Source organism: Polyodon spathula, chromosome 5 (assembly GCF_017654505.1).
Source record: "Polyodon spathula isolate WHYD16114869_AA chromosome 5, ASM1765450v1, whole genome shotgun sequence".
NCBI classification, from domain to species: domain Eukaryota; kingdom Metazoa; phylum Chordata; class Actinopteri; order Acipenseriformes; family Polyodontidae; genus Polyodon; species Polyodon spathula.
Window position 1 is genome coordinate 20,297,900 of NC_054538.1, and position 25,837 is coordinate 20,323,736.

A 25,837-nucleotide genomic window follows, 5' to 3' on the forward strand; every position below is an offset into this window, starting at 1 on the left:
CATCAGGCACTGCTTGGGTTTATGAATGACAGTGCGTGCGATCACGAGACTTTTCCCCCGGCTAGATTGCAGATCGACAGCACGGTCTGTGCAGGGCAGCGTGGGCAGCTTTGGTAGAGAAACTGCACAGAGCAGACGAATCAAATCTGGAGACGGAGTTCAGAAAAATTCTAATTGCAGGGATGCAATCGAAGCGCCTTTCGTGCTCCAAATGTTTCATAATTTACAGCATCGTCCTAAAATGTATATTAGAAAATGGTCATTGCTATTAAAAGTAAAAATAAATAATCAAAATGAGTGGTATTCTACCAGGCAGTTCCGGGATTCTAATATAAAATATGAGTGATAAAGTAATCTTTGAAGCCCATTTCCACCACATCAAACAAGAAAGGAAAACAAGTTTTTTTTTTTTTTTTTTTATAAGAACTTAGCATTTCATTATTTCGACTCATTAACTCTTTCTGCATATATCACTGTGGGTAATAAGCAAGGCTAAGGCAAATTGGATTTTGGCTTTGCTATTTTATTTACTATGGAATATCAATTGGATTAGTTTTCCTTTTAGAAGTCTAATTAAAGCACAAAGTGACCTGACCATCTTCATTATGGTGAATATTCTATTGTATTCTCCTCAAAGGTTCAGCTCCAGATTCCCCCATAATAAACAATTCAAAGTTGATGTAAGGCCTGGTGTATGATGGGTAAGTAGAACATGGAAATGTGAGAAGTACTGTATACTGTTTGGGCAATCCCTCTTTCCCTACATTTTCTGAGATTCAGAATATCGAATGTTACAATATGAAATAATGAACCGTCTCAAAAGCACTGATATAAAGTGCTGCCTTAACAAAATAAATAAAAATAAATTGTCAAACCTTTTGTTCACACTGCTGTATTGGCCTTCAGTGCCTCAGCAAATAAGCAGCTGCCATAGCCAGGGTCTAGGACAGTGAAGGTAAGGAGTGACTGAGAGTAACTGAACCACTCACAGACAACAACATACGATAAGTATTTACTAACCCTGAGGATATTCAAATTGTTCACAACACTTGCTAAGAAATTATACAGCACTAATTAAATGTAGCTGAGAGGACTACTCTTATTTACATTTAGAATATTTTATACTACATTTCCAACTATGCAAAGACCACTGTAAAAAAAACAAAAACAAAAACAACAACAACAACAACAACAAAAAAGATAGGCTGCATTTTCAAAAATGCAGGAATGGTAAGCATATTGAAGTTATGCAATATTAATATTTCTCACCAGATTGGATCCTTTCATTTACTGCTGCTGCTGATAATATGATGAGATGTGTGGTTATGATGCCATCAGTCAGCTGAATTTCACACTTCTCCATAGCTGAGTTTGTAGCGGTGCAGACCACAGCTGCCTTATATACACCATTTCAAAATGACACACGGCTGTATTAATTTAATCAGCTCCAGTTATATGAGATTCTTCACAAACCTTTAATCCTTATCTTATATTACTAGAAGTGTTTTTCTGTTCATTGTGTATTTTGACAAGAAAACACGCTGATTGGTGAAATTAACTTAAAATGTTTAATAAATTTCCAACTGACATTAAAATGTCTGCTTTAACAAAAACATCCATATGTGAAACACTTGTATTTTATTATTATTTATTTGCTTGGCAGACCCCTTATCCAGGGCAACTTACAAAGGTATACAAGACATATAATGAGTGCATATACAACAGTCAAACAAAGATACAAAGCATAACTAACAGGTTAGGTTACATTGTAAGACTTTATACACTAGAACAGGTAAATGCAAGTATAAATTATACATATTCAGCTTATAACGTATAAGTACATCACTAAAACATCCACGCATAGTATTTTATTTTTGGAACGATTCACATCCCCTGCCTAGGTGGCAGTAGCACGTGGAGTGACGATCGTATCTGGTTGCGTACACACCTCTTTGTCGGCTAACCCTGCTCCAGCACTGTACCTCTGAAAAGCTGCGCAGCTGTGCAGCCGCCAAAGCCCGTGAATGCGTAATCTGGTGACGTTTTCTCCGGATGAGGTCACGCAGGCGAACTGAGACAGGTTTGCGCAAAATCTGCGCAGATTTAGGAATGTCTGCGTGTCGTGAACGCACCCAGTACTTAGGAATAGCTAGACGGGGCCGTCGGCTATACAAATTTTATAAATCGTCAAAAATATTGGATAAAGGTACTTGCTCTGTGCTTAGTCTTTGTGAAAACATCAAACAAAATGAGAAACATATATATATTATTATATATATAATATATATTATATAGGATATTATATATATATTATATATATCGATATAATTAAGTTGTTAAAAATTCAACAAAATACAGTAATAATTACTAAAAAATATACAAACCATCTCGTAATTTTAGCTTTAGCCAAAACGAGAATAAATGTGAAAATTTATAGCAGAAAAAGTAACAAGTAGTTATTTGAATAGGATCTCCTGTCAGATCAATTCTTGAAAGGAAAAATGGCGCTGATATCTGTGCGCGCAGTTCTTCATACTATCTGGGGCGGGAATGACTGTGTCTCAGAGGCTCGGTTGAACAGCTATGTTGCATCTTATTCACGTTTCTGGTCTTAAAGGGGTTAATACCCATTCGGTAATGGTTACATTTCTTACTTGCAAGGGAACAACGACTACCTACAAGTGGGCTTACTGGCTGCTCTGACCGGGTGGGTGAAATTTGACTTCTATCTTATACAGCATGTTTAAATGAGAATTAAGCAGTATAACTTATTTTAATATGACGTCAATTTCATCTCCTACAAAAATATTTAAAATATATCGCAATCATATCAGGGTCTACTCTTATATATAGTATCTTAAAATAGTATTAATATAAAATATTTAAACAGCACTATATACAGAAGATAACATGCTTTACATGTTCATTCCTAGAGGTACCACTTTGGGGCTTTCATAAAATAAACGGAAAGGGGGGGGGGGGGGGGGGGGGGGGGGGGCGTTAAGATTCAATAAGGGCAACTTGGAAGGTTAAAAATCTTTTAATAAACACAGTTTCTTGTGAGAGCATGGAAAGAAATAAACAATATAAAATGTCAATACATATTTACATCCATCTAAAACATGCAAAGAATAAATCCATGTTTTGTTATGCTTTTTAATTTTTTTACTTTCTGGCAAGGTTATAAAAAAAAAAGAAAATACTGTCTTAATTCTAAACAAGATTTGTGCAAAGATGCCCGTTATTTATATTAAGAACAGGCAAGCCCAAAGTTAGTGCTTTAAACTGATGTATTTAAATTGTCAAAATGGCAAAAACAAGTTTACTGTTCTGCTAATGTGCTACAGTCTGATTCATGTTTTCAAAATGAATGTACATAAATAAGAAAACAGTTTGAGCCAAATTAACATGCCATTATAAAGATGTTAATGCTGTTAATAGTTCTTCACAGTACTAGCCACATTTCTTAAGAGCTGTCTGGGATGTTTTTACCCGAATCATATACCCATATCTGAAATCGCACAGTATCCCCCCAAGGAAGTATTTTTATTTTCATGGCAATTTAGAATTCAGAATAACGATTGCCCCCAGCCACCCTACTGTCATAGTAATGATCAGGTTAACAGCAGGTAAAGGTTAAAAGCAGTGCATTTCAGTTGCTGCACTGAATTTCAAGGGTGTGTGCATTTCTCTAGCGGAGCGCTCAATGCAAGGAGGGGTTTTGTTGTACTTTCATACTGTAATGTAGAATGCTTTTTCTGTTCGTATTCTTATTTATTAGAAGATAATTTCCAACCCTAAACTGTTATTTGCAAATTACAGTAACATAAGATATATATTTAATATATATATATACTATATTGGGATATATATATATATTATTATATATATATATATATTATATCAATAGAGCCAGCTGCCCAACGTTTCGATATGTTGTACATAACTTTCTCAAGGGAGCCTGTTTATATACACACACACATTCACACACGTTATAGTGATGCTTTTTCAAAATGATAACAAAAAAAAGGTTGTCGTCCCCCCCCCCCCCCCCCCCAAAATCTTATTATAGATCATAGTATGGGTACCCAGCACCAAGGTCTTTTGTGCAAGTAAATCCCAATAAAGCAAGAAGTGCAAAAGTTGAAAAAGGGGGGAGTAATAAAGAGTAAAGCCAGTTTCACCGGTGTTTTCTGGAATGAGCGATTCCAGGGTCAGAAACCTACAGGTGGGTCGCCTGGGCCACAGTGGTTGTCATGCAGGTATGCGGCTACGCGATTCAGTGTTTTCATAAAGCAATGGGTTAACCTGGGTGACACAACCTTTGCAAAACAACAACACAATATGCGTATGTTGATTAGATTAAATGTTTATTCATCCCTGCTGCAATCTGGCTCATGCTGTGCCTCAAGCAACAAAAATCTGGCTAAACAGAATAAACAGAAATGTTCCTTGCGGAAGTGAACCCTTCATGCAGGCCTGGCTGTTTGTTATTGCGTCGGCTCATGAACGACTGTCATGCATTTTGTCTCGCTCAACCCAAGTCAAAGTGTGCCAATCCACATCCTGAGGTCACTGGGACCCGGGTCCCCCAGGCACGTGGCTTCACACTACATGGGATTGTGACCCGGTTAGCCAGGACCCGGGTCCGGCCCTGGGAAGAAGTGCCAGTGTGAAAGGGGCTTAAGTAGTGTTTTCGTTTGTAAGTGTTACTATAACTTTCATTAAGAACAGAAGCGTAAAGATTGATAAGCATTAATAAACATATTATTGAAGATGTTAACATTTATAAAGCTGTAACAGTTTATTATAATACATTTTTAATGACAACACAAATGAATAGCTTCCATGTTATAAAAAAAAAACAAAAAAAAAAAACACAGCATTTCTGTAGCCTTTCATTAATAACGGTCTATTACTTGTTTTAACACCTTTTTATAATACACTGTTATACATTTAAAATGATCAATTCCTTTGGCTGCCTCTTGAATTTCACATTAGGGCAATATTTTTCAAAACTGTGGTTAAAATTTTAAAATCATTCTCCCAATAGGCCTGTTAAAAGGATACTGTGCTTTAAAAAAAATCAAATACAAATATTTAGAAGACGGTTTAGCAGTAGAGAGAAATAGTTAACATCTGATTAGTGTAAATCGGCTAATGCAAAATGACTTTTAATACAAATTAGCAGCAAACAGATTTGGGAATTGCAGCCTGTTGTGTTACGCTTGTTTAAAAATGACATTTAGATTTCTACTTGCCCAATCATATCCGGCTCACATGAGTAACAATGTCACAAGCAACAGTCCAGGCAGCAGCATGACAAATCAGATTCTGGGGCAGACATGGGCTAATCCGGTCCTGGAGGGCCATCCTATACAAGGTTCGATAAGACCATGTGTACAAGCAGCCCACTCCTGTTCTGGGGTGTAACCAGTATCTCCAACCACTGTGCCAAACACTTTATTTTTTTCAATTGACCCAAAGTAATTGTCTCAAATATTTTAAAACAACAATCGTGCCTGAAAAGCAAAAAAAACCCAAAATAAAACAACGCTACATCAATTCAAACATTACACAAACTTCTCTCTTAAAATATCAAGGCTGCAGTATCCCCTCTTCTCAATCGTAATTTCAATACAAACTTCAAAAGATGAAAAAGGGGGGATCCTCCTCTTTGCAAAGTGCAGTCTATATAAACCTACTAGTTTAAAAAGTTTAAAGTCCCATATTGATATAATTCATCACAGGCAGTTTTTAAAGCTTTGTACCAGGGAATGCACCAGGATTACTGTACTCATTTTAGGGATATTTAAAGGTTAACCAAGGACAGGTGGTTAATGCAATCTAGGGTGTTTCCTCAGTGCTGTCAAATACCCCACAAAATTACAACTGGCGTTATATCCTGGAAGCAGTAAAATTCAACCCCTTAGATTTTAATGTGGCACTAAAGGGAACCCTTTAAATAGCCCTCTGTAATTAAAAAGCTGCTGAGCGATAAAACCAAACATCTAAGCATTACCAAAGTGTCACAGTTGCTTAATAATTCAACATACATCTTGGATTATATCAAAATGATTGTGTGAATCCACCCTTCTATAAAGCCTCGGGAAAACAACATCTAAAAAGGCCACTGAGGTCAATTACGACATATGAACACAACTTGAAAACAAAACTGCATGCGTCCACTACAACAGAACAACTTTCAAAAAGTGTTAAGACTTAAGAGGGACCAAAAGGAGACTGCTCCAGTTTATTCAGACTTGAAAACTGGATACTGCACTTGTCTGAAGTAGCCACAGTGATTGTGGAGAATAAACCCCATGGTCTCACAGCTTATTAAAAAAGAAAAAAAAAAAAGACATCCGACCCACTCTGTGCCTGGAGAGGAGGTGCAGAACAAGAGGTCTCTATCCTCATGCATATTCTCCCATAATAATTGTTATATTCTTTTACAATAAGAGAAAGTTTTAGTAGTTTTTACTTATTAAAGCAATCTGTTTTCACAGCTGAATCCAAGACACAGAATCAATTACAAAGTGAAAATTGATAGAACTCCATTCATCTCCTATGACTGACCAAAGCCAAAAAGCTTTAATTCATTTGCAAGTATGAAACAGAATCACTGAAGTATGAATGAAATAAAAAAACTACTGTAAATCATGCCCACCTGCCATGAAGGTAAAGCCTAGATACCTAATCAGGAATGCCACACACAATCATGAGACATATGCCTTACACCGAAGAGATCATGGAAATATACTGTACAGGGATTGATTTTTTAAATTAACAAAATGAAGAAGTTTGCCGCAAACTCTCCACACCGCTCTCTTAATTTACCACCTTCTCCACAGGCATCAGAAATGAAGAGGCAATAAGGATCAAACTCTTAAAGCCCAGCCATAGGTTGCTCATTTCATTAAGGGCATCTGTTAGATACTTCATTTTCCATCCATGAACAAGGATATAAAAGCTTGTTGAGCACATTTGCTAGGCTGCTCATTAAACAGGCCTGCGTTGAGTGTTGAAAACATTTTGTGCTCATTTGACATGCATACCTGCTTCAAGCATTAACTACCAAGCCAGCAGATAATCACAGCATAAACAAGGAGCTGCATGATCAGAGACTGCAGCAAATGTAGTTCAGTTGCTTTTCTTATTCAACCAATCTTCTTGATAATTGCAGATCGTAAACTCAACACCATGTACTCCAGAAGCCGCTGTAGCAATACCAGTGTGGATGTAAGAAATTACAGCTGTAGGTCAGTTGTAGGTCTGTTATCTATCCATCCAGCATCTATGAACGCTAAGCATACTGGGAGCATGCCCTGATGACATGGGATAGACATACATACAAATAAATGTATTTTATTTACTGTATGGCCTCTAGCAGTAGCTAAATGCATGAATTTGATCAAATTTCTAAAATAGGTGCTACAGTGCATACAAGGTGCCGATGAAGATCTAGAGAACCTGCCAAATCATAAACCCCGCTCCCCCTTATTATTCCCCTTTGTGTCATTACTAAGAGTGAACTGTGCACATAGAAATGTATACTTATCAAAAAATATATAAATACAGTGCTCCCCCTTTATAACGCTGTAGTCAGGAGCCATAGTGAAGAGACTGTGCTATTTATGTTACTAGTGCTAGTGGAATGGCATCATGGGGAAATGGGAGCCATGACCGCATTTCCTTATAACCTGTTCCGCAGTATCAGGGACCACCTTAAAAAGAGGGAACAGTGTATAGAATCTGGAATTAGTCCCAGCGGGAACAACAACAACTAATACATTTAAAAAAATTCATTTATACCAACTTTTGCTAAAATGAAATGGAGGGGAAAAATTAAAATGTACTCTAATTGAACTGCTGTTTTCAGTTAGGCCAAAATTAAAGACCTACAACTGAAGCTGATTCAGATTCCTAATGTTTTGCCAACAAGATGATTAAAAACGGGAGAAGGGAAAATATTCTTGCTTTTGAATGACTTTGTTTTGAAACCACCACTGGTTGGTGTCGTGTGAATCAAGTTCTGACCAACCACACCAAGACTCTTTGTTAAAACAGTAACAGTGCTCCAGATTCAATAATAATAATAATAAATAATAATAATAATAATAATAATAATAATAATAATAATAATAATAATAATTATAAAAATAAAAAGTTCAGGTTTTGTAGGAATTAAACAGTGAACAGCTATGTACTTCAATTTGGTGTTCAGCTGTAAGCGAAAGGACAGCCCTAGTCGGTAAAGAGATTTTCCCCCAATTTCAATTTCCTGTTCAGTTCTTCTTGACCTGCAGTGCTTATGTCAGTTCAGCCCTTCCTGAGGTTCCCAAAGTCTTCCATAAGAGTCTATCCGAGTGTCTTTTGTTATGTTGATGCCAGGTTTCTGTAGTCAGGTTCTGAATGCCAGCACTCATGTCAAAATCCTTTTTTGTCTGCATGTCCTACTCAAAGTCTCTAAATTTTTTTTTAATATTTCATTTTTTTTTGCTTCCAATCCACAGTGTGCTTTAAAATAAAAAAGGCATTTGCTAAAATCCTTATTAAAAATGGCAGTAAGTAACATCTTTAAATAAAAGCATTTCTAACAGGTGAAGGAATCCCCTAGCTAGTGTCACAGCATCAATCTTCTCTATATTCACCATAAACCCCCCCAACACACACACGCACAAACTGTCTTCCATTACTCTGTTGCTGTCATAACACAAATCCATGTTAGTTTTCACAGAAATAATAAAAATAATATTAATAATGAAAGTGCAAACAAAGCTGCCATGTTTAAATAACAATAATAGTTTTTCTTCATTTTCATGTTTCAGAGTGGCAGCACCCCCCCCCCCCCCCCCCAAAAAAAAAAGAGATAAGTTGTTCTTTGCGTGTGTATAAAAATAAAAAATAAATTAAAGGACAGCTTTTGAGGTTTATAATTTCCACAGGAAAACTGTATATTAGCATGTTTGTTTTTCTGCCCCCTTTCTTTTTAAAAACTCCTTTGAAGTTCAGCTGTAACTGGCATTACACTGGTTTGGTGTATCCCAATATTCCCACAGGGAAGTGCTTCACATGAGTAGGCCACTGAGCAGCCAGCTGGAAAAACTTGACATCATTCCATTCCACACCATCAATGGAGACTGTAGGGAAGAGGAGGCAAGAGTTAAAAAGAGCACGCAGGCTGCCTTCATGCCATTTTATACTCAAAGTCAACCAAGACTACAGGTCGTGCTGTTGAGTGCAAGTGTGATTTTTGTAATATTTTTCTCTTATATGTTTGCTGTGCTTTGTCTGTGCATTTTCTTAAATTCAATGTAAAGGCAAGCTTGTGGACATTTACTGATACAGACACATTCCTCATTTGAGTACGATGTATGGAGATTGTTGGTGTTTGGCACTCTTCTGTTGTAATCTCGTGTGGCAATATATCTTATCAGCAGGGTATATTGTGTCAAATGCATGCATTGTGTGTATGTTTAGTAGAAGGACCAAGAGGGTACCAAAGCTGTAATGGTGAAAAGTTACAAAAGAAACAACTGTTGAAGAATGATGTAACCACAGGCTAGGTATATAAAGGCTTGTATAGACTGCCTTTGTCAGACCTGAGAAATGAGGACTGCACACTCAGTTGTCTCAGAAATGGGCAATTATGCATATAAAATGCATAATAAATTTTATAGTATTTGCTTGCTGATTTTGATGTTTCATATAGTATTACACTGGCTAATTGTTGTGTTGAGCGAACCATTTTGGGTTAATCCACAAAATAAGACCAGTGAGCCAGTAGCAATGTCCACATACTGATCAAGCCAGTCAAAGTGTTTCACCTGTTAAATAGAACTGCCATTGTTTGTTATTCAAGGTGGGATTAAAAAATGCTTTGATTTACGATTCTGCTTGATGACAGGCACGCTGAAATGCAAAAAACTGATTTTCCAATACATCCCATGGGAGACAAGCAAGCAAGCAAGGTGAAAGGCAGGCAACAGTAAAATACAGAAATACATATGCAAATTACAACCATAAACATGAACAGAAATACATTACCATAAACAGAGCAATACAATCTTTGGCTCTTTGATTAAATTCTCTAACTGTTTCACTCTAATTGATCATTTATCATGAATGACATTTAATAAAAGTAATCAGTAAAAGTCACAACTGTTTTATAGTAAATTTGGTTAATTACTATAAGTGAATGGTACCTGTAATTAAGTGCAAAACCAGAAGGTGCTGCTATTGCACGTAAAGAGAGAGCTATTTGCAGCAACATCACAGCACAGCATTTCCAGTTTTTAGTAATCATCCAACTGGTGCACGGAATATAAACCAGGTTCTGTTCCAGTGCTTTTGACAGATTTACCTTTAAGCATGGTGTGCTGGTGTTTGGCAGTACAGATTAACCTGCTGATCCCATCAATCACCTGACTCTTTGAATCAAGCTCTTTCTCCTTGGGTTTCTTACTGAGGAATATTACTGCACAAAACACAAAGAAAAAAAAAGATTGTAAACCATTCTGATTTCCTAGGCTGAAGGAACAATACTGCACTGCTTACTAAACATACACTGAAAGTCAGTTTTTCCAAAGCAACCTGGTTTTGTTGGCCAACACTATGTGAAGCAACCAAATCAGGCAACAAAATCAGACACATGGACATGTTGGAAAATAATAACTGCCAATAACTTGTCAGCCAACAATGTCACTTTTTTGGTAACTTTGTACACTTTTTTGTACTACTATAATAACAAAAATATTTTGCTCAACCTGAATTCATTGGCATAACACTTTTAAATGGTTAATTAAGAAAAAACAAAACACTGCTCTGGACAGTGTGTTGATATGATGCATAAAGACTGTTGTACCCAAAACGTTGTCTGGTCAAAGTCATTTGGGTGTTACACATATATATGGTGATGACCTACTGGGAGATCAATTAGACTCACATAAAGGAGCAGTGGACTTCAACAATGTCATGAGTACCAGTGCTAGGTATTCTAGCGTCAAGTCTCACCCTTTTTGTTCTTCTCCTTGGTGACCACAGTCATGGACATGGTGGCGGGTGCTGTCAGCTCTCCGCTGCTGGGGATCCGGCTGACCTGGAGGGAGCGGAAGTTGCTCTTCAGAGTATTTTTCATGCCCACGTCCCGCTTCTCCCCGTCCTTCTTCTTCTCTGGCCCCTGTGAGGTCCAGTAGTCCACCTGCAGTCCCATCACCTCTCCCCCTAAACACGGAGAGCTGCCAATAAAATACACAAGCAAACAATGAATTCCTGAGAACCAGGTTAAAATCTACTGAGAACAAATTCTAAAATACAATGGCAAACAAGTTGTGGTAATTTCTGGCAAAATTGATATTGCTGGATTGATATGGAAGGCTGTTTTTATTGTGCATAATTTGATGGCAGTGTTGTTTTGCACTGTTTGGGCAACTGAATTTGTTTAGAAAAGCTGAACAACTGAATGTGTGCAAACTTATTAACATTAATTATTGTAGAGTAGGAACAAACAGCTGTTAAACTGAAGTTTACAACAAAATTAAAGTTTTCTACATATAATAATAATAATAATAATAATAATAATAATAATAATAATAATAATAATAATAATAATAATAATAATAATGGCAACATATAGTACAAGAAAGAATCTGTGAAAATGTTTTTAAAAGATACTTAGGGCTATATTCTGATCACATCGCAAATGCGAGTGCAAGCACGAATGGTGCTTGCTCCAGATTCTGTGGAAGATGTAAAAAAAAACCCACTATGCTGAAATAGCATTCTGTGCCGTTATAGAGCACCTGCCCTATCGCCATGGGTCGGCATAAATTTCAGGGCGTGGTATCATTAACATATTCGCCAAAGCGACTCTGATGACAGTGTAATGGGGTCCCAAATAGACAACTGAGCACTACGTTAAGAGCAGCTGAAACCATGTTTATTTAGTGGCACAATCAGCAACTTTAACAACTGAACACACTATAAAAAGTAAAGGAGTCATAAGTAGCAAATGCGTGCGTTTGGACTGACAAAGAAAGAAGAAATCAAAGAAAAGAAAAACGAGACTAACACTAGTATTCCTAAATTAATAAATATATGAATTTAAAAAAACAAATCTTTTGCAGGTTCATGGCAGTTATTACAAGTAAAAATATTTACGTACAGTATATGGAGAGCAGCATAACTGTATGTGTATGTCTGTCCTTCCTTTCCCTGGTTGTTGCTAGTGTTGTGTGTGCGTGTGTGTAGCATGTGCAACTGCAAATGAGTTAACTGCTGTGAAAACTTGACACAATGTATTCGCTTTGTTTATGCGACTGTCTAATAGGCCACTATTAATCGGCAGACCTGAAACAACATATCGGATTGGTTGCCTGATAGTGTACGAGCTTAACTGTTTGAAACATTAACAAATTAGAAAATTGATCGAGATTTCCTTTAACCTGATTGGTCAATACGAGTGTTTGCTGTCAGCGGCATTACAGTAAACCCAGCACTATGGCAACTAGTCTCTGGTTTGAATGAAACAACTGAATAACTACATCAATATACAATATACCGTATACTGTATGAGACATCGCAGACAGAAAGCGGTCATGTAATAAAAGGGTGTGTTGAACTTGCTAAATGCAGTATTTGGTGCTAGCCGGGAGACGTACCCAGCTCCGGACAGTCCGCTGGAAACAGAAGGGGACGGGGGTGGGGTGCTGGTCATCTCTTTCCCATATGTGCTGCCCGCAGAAGTCGGAGGGGATGTCAGCAGATTAACATTGCATACTGTGGCATCATCAGAATCCACTTGAAGAAACAAAGAAATATTACAATTATCCACTATGCCATTGCCAGTGCTGCTGCAAACTCATTCAAGTCAATGACACAGACAGTACAGGAAGTCGTGTGCGGTATGCCACCCGTCAAAATAATAATAAAAAAATAATAAATCAGCTAAGCTGAGGAAACCAGCAAAGCAAGAGGATTTTCAAAACTTCTACTTAGGGCCTCTTTTTTTTGGTTATTTTTCAGGCTTTTTTTTTTTACATTTCGCCACAATTTGCAATTCTATTTTAAATCCTCTGTATCTTAACTGTAGTACATCTTTAAATCCTGTGAACAAGCCTCCATTCTTAATTGTAATCTTGTTTTAAACCTGGCAAGCTGAATCTCCAATAGAAATGTAGGAATGTGCTGCCACTCAGTTGTTGGGGTGGGTTTAAAGTCTTCAGAACGAATCAATGTGAGATACAAGTCAGGAAGGAGGGATACCCAAATGCACTGGGAAAAGTAATTTGCTTGTTTTTTTGTAGTTTTATTTTTATTTTTTTAACAGGAAAGGGGTGAAGGCAACATGAATTGAGTAACCATTTGCAGTGTTTTTCCACTGTTTACTGGATATACACACCAATTTCTTTTTTTTGTATCAGGTGTGTTTTATTGATTATATCTGTTAACACTGAAAACCAGAAGCTCTACTTACACTGTACAATCATTTTGTTTTCATTGTAGACCTTTTTTTAATCATGTTTATAGTGTTATAGCTTTGTGAAAGATTGGTTTTAATGGGGTTGTTTGTTTAGAATTACAAAGCATTTAGCTTCATTGAACTATAACAAACTACTTATTTATTATTATATTTTAGTAGCGTTTTTTTTTTTTTTTTTAAAGAAAACTGCCAACCCAATTCCAAGTCTGTGCTGTTAAAAATAGACTCAAATGGGAAATAATATATCAGGACTACTAACATGGGCCTGGTCACTGACGCCTATCGGCTGGTTTCAAAGACCACCCTAATCTTGCTTGGTTAGTGCGAATGAGGGTCTGGGCAATCAGCTGCATACATCTTACTGTCTTAAAGAGAAACCTGGTGTATAACGAGTGAGACATATCAGGTATCCTAATTATTGTATTCGCATTGTTGTTCAGGTTCTATTTACTGATTCAGTCATCACATCCAGCCTCAATATAGCTTGAATTGCTGCTAAACTTTAACAGGTACACCAGAGTTTAACCATTAAACTGGCCCTAGTGGATACACAAAATATCATTTACTTTAAATGGGATTTCTTACACTGCGCAGATGTGTCAGGATGAGACTGAAACAGGAAAGGATACATAGTGAATACATTAGTTGAGCTAACTGAAAAGATGACCATACAAGTAGGGCTTTTAACTGTTCAACATGTGCATGGCTTGTCTCTGACAAACACTAAATGGACGGACTCCTTCATATCGGTTTGGAATGCCCCCCTCTCCTCTCAGACTATCATTGCAAAATGGTCTACTGACTTTCCAACCAATCCTAGAAGAAATGGGAGCTGCTTCAGCATCAAGCAGTAAGAAGAAAAAGGTAATGAAATGTACTAATTTAAAGGAGAAAGTGTCAAAATCAATACCGTGTCTGACAGTCCCATCAGATTACATTTTTACAGGTGTAATTTCCATATCCTTGTTTTGTGCTGTTTGTAAGATTTATGGATTTTTTAGTGCCATTATCCTGATGAAATGAGGCAATATTGTTATTCATCAACACAACACACTTCAGGGTTTCAGATCTATAAAACAAATTATAAATGAAAAAAAATATCCACCTTAGTGACCTTAATTTCCAAGAAAACAAAGCAAAATGCTTAAGGCCTGTATGACTTATTTAGAAAACCTGTTGCAAAGCAGGGTGTTAATAAATCTTCCCGAGATTGTGCTGTGAAGGCCTAACTGATTTATTACGAGATGCAATAATAATTTTGCCATTCCTCTGAATCAAGGACATTTTAGAGGTGGTATTAGAGATCATGAAAGCTTTTTTTAACAGTGCTGAATTCTAAGCTATTTACAGGCATGTTTCCATTGCATCCATATCATTACATTTTCATTCTAGGCTGAAAGGACATACTGGACACAACGTTCTGTTTGTCTATTTTAGACTTCTTTTCAAGTTAAATCATATTTTTGTGACAGTTCAGCATTTAGTATATGTATATTCAGAAGCTCGCACAATAAACTGTATTGTATAAATGTATTCATTAAACTGTTGCTCTATTCATATAGTTTATGCTCTAGGGACCCCAATAATGGACATCCATTCCCCAGACAGGGATCCTCCCATCCACACAAGGTGACCTCGACACAGCTGGGGCCGTGTAACCCCCCTTCCACCCATCCCTCCACCCCCTCTCCGAGGGAGGTGGGAAAGAGGGGGAGAAGGAGAGGGGAGGAGTCACCCCTCTCCCTCCCCCCTCTTCCTCTCCCCACCCTTCTCTGGGACTCTCCCCACACCCCTCCCCCTCCCTCCCATGCTACTGTAAATAAATTAGAGCAGATTTATTAGTTTAAGGACTGTAATACTATCTGGCACTACTTACATCATTAAAATGTCTATACAAAAATGCAATATGCTTCATTATTTTGCTATTACCAACAACAGACAGTGACAGTCTTACCTGAGGCAGAGAGATTCGGTTCCACAATCCCCACCTTTACCACCTGAAAAGTGAAAATTAACAAGGAGATTTATTGCACAAAACAGTTTTTAATTGAAACATTGGTAAAAATCAGAGAAAAAAATATCAGATAAAACACTTTAAATGTGGAATATCATGGGCAGCAGTTCTGGTTTCTGATTAATAATGTCCCTGGCATGTATGATGAAGCAGAATCTGTGCAAGTTGAAGCCACATCCCTAGTTAGCTGGTATTTTGTGAAAGTTTGGGCAATCGCTGTGCTGACGGAAATAGCATCTACAGCAGGTATGAACAGGACATCGGCACAAAACAAGCCAAGTATTTTTCACCTTGAAATCATAAAAATAAAAAAAGAAAATTGACAACTAAAGCATCATGATTTTCTGTCAAATTTTTACAATTAAGACTGTCAGTGTTAGGTAGTGTTTTACTACTGCAGTAAACAGTGGCTGTCCAGCAAAGCACAGCACTCTGACAAACTCGTTAGCACAGACATTCTGTGCTCACTTTTCATTAAAGCATGTGTAATAGCAGAATGAATGGATTGCTTGTCTCTCATTTCACTTTCTTGTTTTAGTTTGATGTGTTGCTTATTTTTCAGTATGTTCTTTTATTGTCAGTGTGAACATGTACCTCAATGCAGCAGTATGTGCAGCGCTATGCATCCTCTGCCTCACCTGAGCCACTTCTGTTATTTTTGCTTATTACGAAACATTTGTTTTCTTTTGAATATTCATAAACTGTTTTATGTTTTCTCTCCATTCCTCATCCAATAAAAAGATTATATTTTCGTGTAAGTATTTTAATTTTTGATTAATATAGTTACTATGCCTGACAATTGCCACAGTAATCAGATTTTGATTGGCCAACATAATCAGGTGATAATGTGTTTGTAAAGTGACAGAGAACCATATCTGAATGTTACATGATCATCTGACGTCTGCTGTATCCTAGGATATACAGTGTAGAGTTGCTCATTACAATGTCTGAGTCAAAATAAAACAGCATTATAATCAAAATATTGTGTATTTCCTAGAAAATAGTACCGGGAAAATATTGAATAGACAAAAATTGAGTATAAATCAGTACAAACCAACATCCAGTTAAAAAAAAAATCCTTAAATTTTTCTGTAAAATTCAGGATAAAACGGAAACACGGAACACTAATGATACATAAACCGCATGTGATGGAGAAAAGAATTCCAGGACAGTTGTGTGCATGCAAAACAAGCGCTGTGTACTGTGACTCATGTCATGGTGAGAATGAGCCTTATTGCTCATTCTGAAGACCTATGGCCCACACATGTTCTCCTATTTTAGAGACCCAATTTAAAACTCAATATTTCATATCAGCATAAACACAACCATTCAATGAGACAAATGAGTTTAATAAAACTGCATTTGTCTTTTTATTTCAGTTGGATTAGTAAATCATGACCCAGCAAGCCCAATGGACATAGATGACATGACTTATCATCTATAAACCACAATATTAGTTTGATGCAGAGTACTGTATCTTAGACAGATGATCAGTAACGAGGTGTAAAATAAGCAAAAGTTAAATCATATCTTCTTACCCCAATAAAAGGGATGAATTTCTGACAGGAATCCTCATCAGGGCTGAGAAAAAGAAAAGAAAGAAGGAGAAATATCTCATTTTTATTTCCAGAACAAGTCTTTGATTTGAGTCTTTGGTACATTAGATTTGACTTTCAGAAGTCTCTCAAATCTTGCAGGACAAATAATTTGAAGAACAGAAAGTCAAACAGCTCATATCAAAACAATCCAGGTTTACATAAATGCAAGAGATAATGAAAAAGATTATTTATTTCATATGATAAATGAGATGAATGTGCAATCTTTACAACTGGTGAAGGCACTGTTTTGTTGTAAGGTGTGTGTGTTGGGAGGGGGAGGGGGAGGGGACGACAACAAAACGGCACCAAATTATTTCAGTATTTCTGGTCTTATCATCTACAATCCATAGCGATTTGCAGTGAAAAATTAGCCTCCAGAGAAAACTGTAACAACTGGAGTCTTTCGCTACAGTAAAAGCATTGTATTTTCGTCTATAAAGAACAAAACTGATGAGAACTGGACAAGCTGTGCGTAAGAACATGGCACGGCAGTCCAGCCTTTCAAAAAGTGATGGTGTGTCTGTCTGTGCCCACAGTATCAACGATACTGTTGCATTTCCACAATGCATACCTTCTCTCCAGCTGTGTACACAGCTATGGCTTTTGCATCACCTAGAATTTTAGGACTGAGACAATTAAAAACAATATATAAATAAAAAAACAATACTACATGAACATAATTTAGATCATGTAAATCAACGAAACTACAAGAGTCTACCTGAAGCCATAATAATAGTACAGTATTTCATGTTAGATTTCAATTTTTTTCGTTAAGTATATGGAAAAATACAAAGCGGTATATAATTCAATATGTTAATGTAACATTATTCAGCAGGTTTCATTTGACTTTATGGAGCAAAATGTGTTAATTCTATAGGGTGATGCAAAACCTTTGGCCATAGCTGTACTTTTCAATTTGAGAATGTTCCGGAGAATGTAAAAACTACACAGTTGAGTTTTAACCAGCAGTCCAAACAGCTACTGCACGATGAAATAAAAATCAGTATTACAGTCTCTAAAAGCTCATTGAAATATACTCTATTACATCAACATTACATTTAAATGCTTGCATTTGCGCTAATACCAATCATGATGACCAAGAAAAAATGTTAACTTTAAAATGTAAGTCAATCATGTAAAAATGACATCTGTGTAATACTGGCTTACAAAAGCACTTAATTAAATACTTTATTCATTTGGATAATTACTCATATCTTTTCCCAATAAATGCTACCCCCCCCCCCCCCCACCCCACCCCCCCCATACAGAATGGCCTTGGTTTATACATTGAAAACCGCTTCATACAATCACTGGTTTACTGAATTAACTATATATTGTAATCAAAAATTGCATTGCCTTTGCTATTCGCTCAAACAAAATACTTCTTTGTCAGATTGTCCTATACTCACACTTCTACGCAATCCCCCCCCCCCCCAAAAAAAAACAACAAAAAGCTGTTTTACCCATACACCCATGTTAAAGCCCTCAGCTGGTCCAGTTTCAAGTGCAAAACAGTAAGCAAGCTTCAAATAACTATTTTCTATGAAGGGAATATTATCAGTGATTTAAAATTAGATCTGTGCCTTATTGACAGTCATGCTTTAAATTAAATATATGTAAATCAGGGCTGATACATTATAACAGATTATAAATTCCTTTATGTTCCCTGGGACCCCAAATTAAACTTAATGGACAAATTAAGAATAAGGTCTAAACAATGAAATAAAACAAACAAATGCTCTAGGCAGCCCTCTAAAGCAAGACTTAAGACAACAAACTTCCAGTTTGAATACTTAATATTGCAAGGCTCCTCTGAGAGATCTATTAATTATTATTATTATTATTTTTAATCTTTAGGGCCTCCGTCTGAACGGAGAAGCATTTTTATTCTCCTAATCTCTGGAAGCAAATTGTTCCAGTGACTTAAGGAGGTTTAGTTTATGTGAGCACTGAGTGCTGATATCTTCATTCTTCATTCTGACACCTGGTGCCGCTGTATTTCCAATTACCGCTCACTGAATTAAAGAGACAAGTTAATAACTCAGACTGAGCGCATTTTAAACTCTCAGTATCTAACCCTTAGGCCCCTGAAAATGGGTACCGGCTAAAAACGCCACTCATGCATTTCTGTACACTGGAGACTGGATTAAGATCACTTTAATTAATTTCATGTATACCATTTCATTTGTTATTAAGTCTGAATAACCTGAAAGCCACCAATTTTTCAGCACAGATGCATTACTGTTACATAAATAAAACTACATTAAACCAAAATCCTATACACTGTGCTTGTGAATAAACCTACAATATAAAATTATTAAACTAGCCATAATAAACTCCATCAAAACACTGTTTTCTGATTTGCCTCTTACTTATTCATGTGAAGTACCACTTTATCTATTTTCTATAACGTATTGAAACACAAACTTGCAGCTTCATCCATATTATATCTCATTCTTTTTTACCTTCTCATGCTTTTTGTCAACAGCAGTGGTGCTGCAGTGAATGCATACGCATTTATTAACAGAAACAAAAACAAGATGCACTTGTGTGGCTAAGAAAAAAAATCCAAACCAACACCAGGGAAAAAGTGTGAGTTTTACAGTGATAGAAAAGCAACGTGAGGAGGGGTTTAAGACCCAAAAAGGAGGACGTTTGGAAGTAAAAGACAGAAAAAAATTAAAATTTTAAAACACCAAAAAATTATAAGATACCTGATATAAAACTCAAAATACAAACTTCTTTTCCTTGAATGCAAACAAACAAAAAAAAAAAGCAAAATGTAAAATTGGGTTTTATTATATGTGGTTAAAAAAGAACTGCACCTTACTTCTGGGGGTGAAAAAAAAATATACATATACACACAGACACACACACACAGACACACACACACACACACACACACACACACACACACACACACACACACACACACACACACACACACACACACACACACACACACACACACACACACAGACACACACAGACACAGACACACACACACACACAGACACACACACACACACACACACACACACACACACACACACACACACACACACACACACAGACACACACACACACACACACACACATCCTGAAAGGCGCTGCTTTCTGCAACCAGAACATTTTCCAGATGAGGAATATACATATCTTGAGAGTTAATGACAAATGAAACGTTTGAAGATTAAGTTCAGACTGTTTTTAAATTGTTACCAAATACATTACTAGCTTGTTTTAATGCAATATTATTTTACATTTTTCTATTAAAGTAAAAAGAAAAAAGTTAACAGACTATGCACAGTTCTTTTTTGTTGGCAAATGGTTAATTACCAGGGGCTATCGTTATGAACCAAAGGTACACAGCCCATCATACAATTTGCTTCAGAACGATAATATTAATATTGGAAAAACAATACAGTACTAAACTGTATATTCTCAGTGCTAAATTTGATATGAAAACAAAACAAATCATAAAACAAGATGCCACTGCATCATTTAGATACTAGGTAGACTAGATGTGTCTCCTTAGTAGCTTGTTCTAGAAAGAAAGGGTGTTAACCATGCCTCTGCACCTGGTAAACTTCTCTTTCAAATGCCAATGGGTGACAGAGATCGAATGATTCTTGGTGTTAGATCTCCCTCCCGACCTGTGAGGGTGCTGTGTAAAAGGAACAGAATACCCTGGACTAAATGGCATGATAATTTATTCCTTGGGTTAGGTGGAAGTCGGCCATCTAGAAAAGGGGCGGAGCTACGGTACCCAAACTCAGTGACCTGGACGGGAAACGGCGTGGCATCCGCGGATTGGAGGAGCGGATGCGCTCGTTAACCTAAGGGTCATGGGGGAGGGTATATAAGGGGTCGTAGTGTAAGTAATCTGTTCCTTGGTAAATGGTTACAGTCAATCTACAAGGAGTCTGTGTTGTTTACTGTGAAACCAAAACATAAGTGTTGTGTTTGTTTGTCTGTCAAAGTAAAACTGTTGTTTGTTATTTCTGGACTACTAACATGATCCGCCACTGCTGCTATTCAGCCAGCATGAAACCCGGACACCAGCATTTTCCCTTTGTTCACAGAGAACTGTCTTTTGCACCAACAGCACTAATATCACTCACTGTTAAACAATCTGTGTTTTGTGTTACGTGACAGTGTGCAGGATTGGACTTTTGGTTACGGGTCAAACCCGGGGATTACAAATAATGAGTGACACATGCCGCTGTATCACTCCAGCATTATTATTTACAATTGTTTGCCATCAGGCTCAGGACATTGTTAATTCAATAAACACCCTTACACCTGCAAATCATTGTCTGTCTGTTCATTCTACCCTGCTGCATTGCCTTCACCTGCACTCACTTACCCACTTGTCCACACACTGTTATGATCAAGGCTTCAAAGCTCCAAGCAAGATTCATGCACGGCACAGGCAAAAAAAAAAGTCCTATGCAGATTCTTTACTTTGCAGCATGATTTCATCTGACAAATTACAACAGGACAGATCTCCTTACCTCTTCTTTTTATAGGTGAGCATGGCCTCTGAGATGGGAAACTGATGGGAAGCGTTGGCACCCAATATGTACTGGCTTACCCGGCCTGCAATGTCAATGTTATCTACAGAGATGAAAAAACAAAACTGAAACAGTCTCGCATGCTGTTGAGCAATCTCATAATGTCTCAGCCCCAACGTGAATCGCTGAGTTGAAACCTGAACTTGTACCCAGCAAGTACTAGCAGTTTTGTTAGGGTAGACAAATGTAAGAACGTCTGCATCCGGGGCTAAGATGTATAAGGGATATAAACGTGGAAATAAGGATCACATTGCATAGTGGTTTCAGTTTATTTTAATATGGGCTTAAATTAACCACACAAAGCTTAGACCAGTTAAAGCTCACCCTAAAATGTGGAACAGATGCACTGGGAGTTTGATTTCTGTCCCTGGTAGATGGTATTTCACACTGAGTTTCTTAGGCAAGAGAACTCAAAAAACCTTAAACTGGCAATTTTGTTTTCAGGCAAAGACGTATTTTTAAAAAGAAAATTTATATACAGTAATATGTCCACAACATTGTTTTGTGACTCCTCCCCAGCTACGCTTTGCCAGAGGTGTCAGTTACCTAATTATGGGGTATGCCTTAAAGCAAAGCTTTCAAAGGGGTAAAGAGTTGTAGAACATACCATGCCTTTTATAAAATTTTCATGACTTACTGTTGCTGTGTCCTGTGTGCTACATACTGCAGAAAATGTATTTTAAACACATTCACAAGTTATTTTTCTGTGAACTTAATCGACTGGAGGATAGCTACTATTGTTATGCTAGTGTTTTCAGAGAAAATCTTGAGTTTCCCCCATCTAAAATGTCATATCAGCCGTGTGCACATGCAAGTTCTATTCCATAACAGCAGTATTTGAAAGGGACTCTTTCTGCTTCATGCTTCTTCTAACCCGATTATACTACTGCTGTCTAGTTTGACATACACACCGTGTTCTAGGAAGTGACACAATACTGTAGCTTTCCTCTGTAAACACGATACAAATCTGCAGTTCAAAACTCTTCCTTATGATGCACTTAGAGGAAATGCACTTTAAAACATCAACAAGTCTTTTGAGAGTGGTTCAGAATCAAAACCATAAGTCACAACAGCCACAAAAGTCATCAACACAACACTGTTGTGACATAATATTTAACAGTTGTCAAAGGGGTCCAAATATTTTTTTTCTCCAGCCTGTACTTCATCAATTTCTTTGTAAAATGGAAAAATACCAGTTAAATTTTACAAAACTAGAACTGAACAACTAAGTATCAAAACTCAAAGTCCCCTAGCACACCCAAGTTGTAATTTCCTCATTTTAACATTAACACGTTTTTAAATATCAGAAGAAAAATGTAGAGAATCGGAACCAATGAAAAAGCAATTCTTTTTTTATAGTACTAATGTATTATGATGATGTATAATTATATACCTGAGGTTGGTGGCTCTGTTTTGCTGAAGATCTCCCTCCATGCTGTGTCCATAAAGATATTGCTGAATTTGCTATCAAATGATGCCAAGTACTTGGCTAGTGGATGGCAGCCTGAGAAATGTAAAGGTATAAAGCCTCCATAAGCATAAAATGGAATGATTATAAATAAATTAAAAAAACTGACACAGAAATAAGTCTTGACATGATCAACGCCTTGCACTCCTAATACTGAAGCAACAAAATGTACTATTGTGTTGTTTTTTCAATACTAAAATCGTAAGCTTTACAACAGCTGTAAATGAGATTTAAACAGACAGGTTTTTAAAAGAAATACAAACATTGCCAGACTATTATAGAGTTAATTTTACAGATTTCAGTGCAATGTATGTGGGCTATATACATAACATATATATGGGCTGTGAAGGATAAGTCCAACAGCATTTACTTCCCTGAAAAAAAAAAAAAAAAGGATTTTAACTTATGCTATGCATCTTAGTTATACTAATGTGTTATACAAAATGTATAGATTATTGAAGAGATGCAAACACACAAATGTACAATTTCACACATGCAGTGCAGCTTATGTGTATGGTGAACATTATAGTCCAGGTTACATGCACAGTGCATGCTGGTCACTGGTAACTGCCTTACCAATAGGGATGATGAGGAACCGGATGTAGTTGAGCCAGTCGGGAGTCTTGTTTGCCAGCTGTTCCACAAAGAACCTCAGGATAGCGCTCAGATAACTGTGATCTCCAGCCACAGCCACTTTTATTGTATGAGGCATTTGGGAATTGCAGTTACAGCTGCAAAGATAGATGGGTAGTTTTATGTTTTATTACAAAGAGCATTGTAGGCTGTGCGGTGACTAACAGCTACTTAGGATGACTGTCTGATGCAGTGCTACACACCCCGAGACACATGTGTTGACACACTGTTGATTAAAATTAACAAACATTTCATCATACGAAAGCTATCACGATCTCCTTTTTTGAGGATCATCACTTAAACACGTCCATAGTTATCAAAGTAAGAACAATAAAGAGAACAAAAGTCTGCAAGAGTATATCGTAAAGCTGCATTCTACTGTCTGAGTACTTTAATGATGTATAATATACATTTGTATTTCAAAAACCACTTTGTTACGAAGTAGAGCACACTATAGTTCTGTAGTAGAGATACTGTCTTTTATGCTGTCAGGCTTTGGGGTTTACTCACAATCTCTGGATCCTGGTAACAATAGTGTTAAACGCTGCCTGCACGTCCGCCGCTGAACATGTGGAAACAATTGGCTGATTTTGCTCATGAAGAATCTCAGACAAATACTGAAAACAGGGAGCAAAAAGGAAGATAAACCACAATTTAGTTAAATAAATCAAATCACATGGCTTAATAAGGGTGCCAGTTGGGTCTGTCAGGAAAGAAGAGAGACACATCCACCAAGCATTGTGGCATTTAGGACGTCCAGCCGTTGGTTCGTCTTCAAGCCACAACCAACACAAAACAATAAACGTATTCTTCAAAAACAATAAATGTATTCATCCAAGTGCTAACAACACATTTTTGTAATGCTGTCAAAACACTCACATGCCTTCACTATTATTCAGGAAACAGGTCAATGAACTGTACTGGTTTTCTTTTAACAAAAAACTGAATAGAAATAAGATGTTTTTAAACTAAGTTCATTTCAGACCTATGTTTCACACTCAGAAAAGGACTCAAAACACCTAAAGATCTAGATACATTTGTGTAATCTGCAACAGTACTATATATTCCTACTAAATAATGGAACTTTGCTCCTTCTTTCAAATAAACACATACTGTACCGTAATACATGGCTGTTCAGTACATGGGTACAATACAAATTCACACTTTTTTTTTGCATGGTGTGTCGTGGCTATATTTCATGTTTTTATCTTATCAACTACTGCGTGATTCCAGTAAAAAGACAGCAGGCTTTTTTTTAGGTCCGCAAATATCAAATTACAAGTTTGGCACCCCTTGGTGTATCTCATGGCTAGATACAGTAACACAACCACTTCAGCCGATCAGTGGTGTGTCTGTTGTGTGGTGCATATCTTATATTACCCCCGCACCTCCCCATCTGTCCATGCCAATCTCTTCTATGAGGAGCCAGCATTGTATACTGTGGTTGGTCTCCCACCAAGCAGATGCTGACATTCAGCACTGTATAAACTGTGCCGTGTGTTTAGCTTATGCACAACTGTCCCTCCCAGTGGGCCTGTGTGTGGCTTGCACTGTTGCCAGTAACCCACCTGGCCTTGCCAGTCTGTCGTATTGATCAGGATGATGCTCTCCGGCAGCTGCTCGTCGCAGATCAGGATTTGGTTCAGCTGGTCGTACACCGACTTCCGAGGGACCTGCAGGGACCGTGCCAATCACATTTTAACAACAAGCACCCCAGGGTGCTTTTACAAAACCAAGCCTGGAGACACTTTCAGAAAACACTTGGCAGCAGTCTGCTGAATCTGCATTCATTTTATGCAGTATGATAAAATACACTGAAAGAGGAAAACGTGTATCTTATAACTTAATAAGTGCTCCCCCACCCCCCACCCCCCACACCCACACTATATTATGTATTATGCATTTCTCTATTTGAAGTCTTATGGATTTTCTTGTATTTACTGCATCTTGTAAAGCGCTTTGTGATGGTGGTCCACTATGAAAAGCGCTATATAAAATAAAGATTGACTGGTTGACTGACTGATAAGTTAGGCTAGCTGAGATGATTTCTACAAAACCATATTGGAA

The 25,837-nt window shown here is 37.2% G+C and overlaps 1 protein-coding gene across 1 annotated transcript in view; it reads right to left on the reverse strand.

Moving 5' to 3' along the window:
* Window positions 1-8,857: 8,857 nt before the first annotated feature.
* Window positions 8,858-25,837, reverse strand: part of LOC121315700 (phosphofurin acidic cluster sorting protein 2-like) — a 90,986-nt gene continuing 74,006 nt past the window's right edge. The window contains exons 14-24 of the mRNA XM_041250029.1: window positions 25,339-25,443; window positions 24,281-24,387; window positions 23,714-23,868; window positions 23,063-23,173; window positions 21,610-21,712; window positions 17,036-17,078; window positions 15,438-15,480; window positions 12,663-12,801; window positions 11,017-11,240; window positions 10,367-10,480; window positions 8,858-9,143 (exon numbers count right to left, since the gene is read on the reverse strand). Coding sequence (XP_041105963.1) covers window positions 9,028-9,143; window positions 10,367-10,480; window positions 11,017-11,240; window positions 12,663-12,801; window positions 15,438-15,480; window positions 17,036-17,078; window positions 21,610-21,712; window positions 23,063-23,173; window positions 23,714-23,868; window positions 24,281-24,387; window positions 25,339-25,443 — 1,260 coding nt within the window. The 3' untranslated portion in view covers window positions 8,858-9,027. The remainder of the gene's footprint in view (window positions 9,144-10,366; window positions 10,481-11,016; window positions 11,241-12,662; window positions 12,802-15,437; window positions 15,481-17,035; window positions 17,079-21,609; window positions 21,713-23,062; window positions 23,174-23,713; window positions 23,869-24,280; window positions 24,388-25,338; window positions 25,444-25,837) is intronic.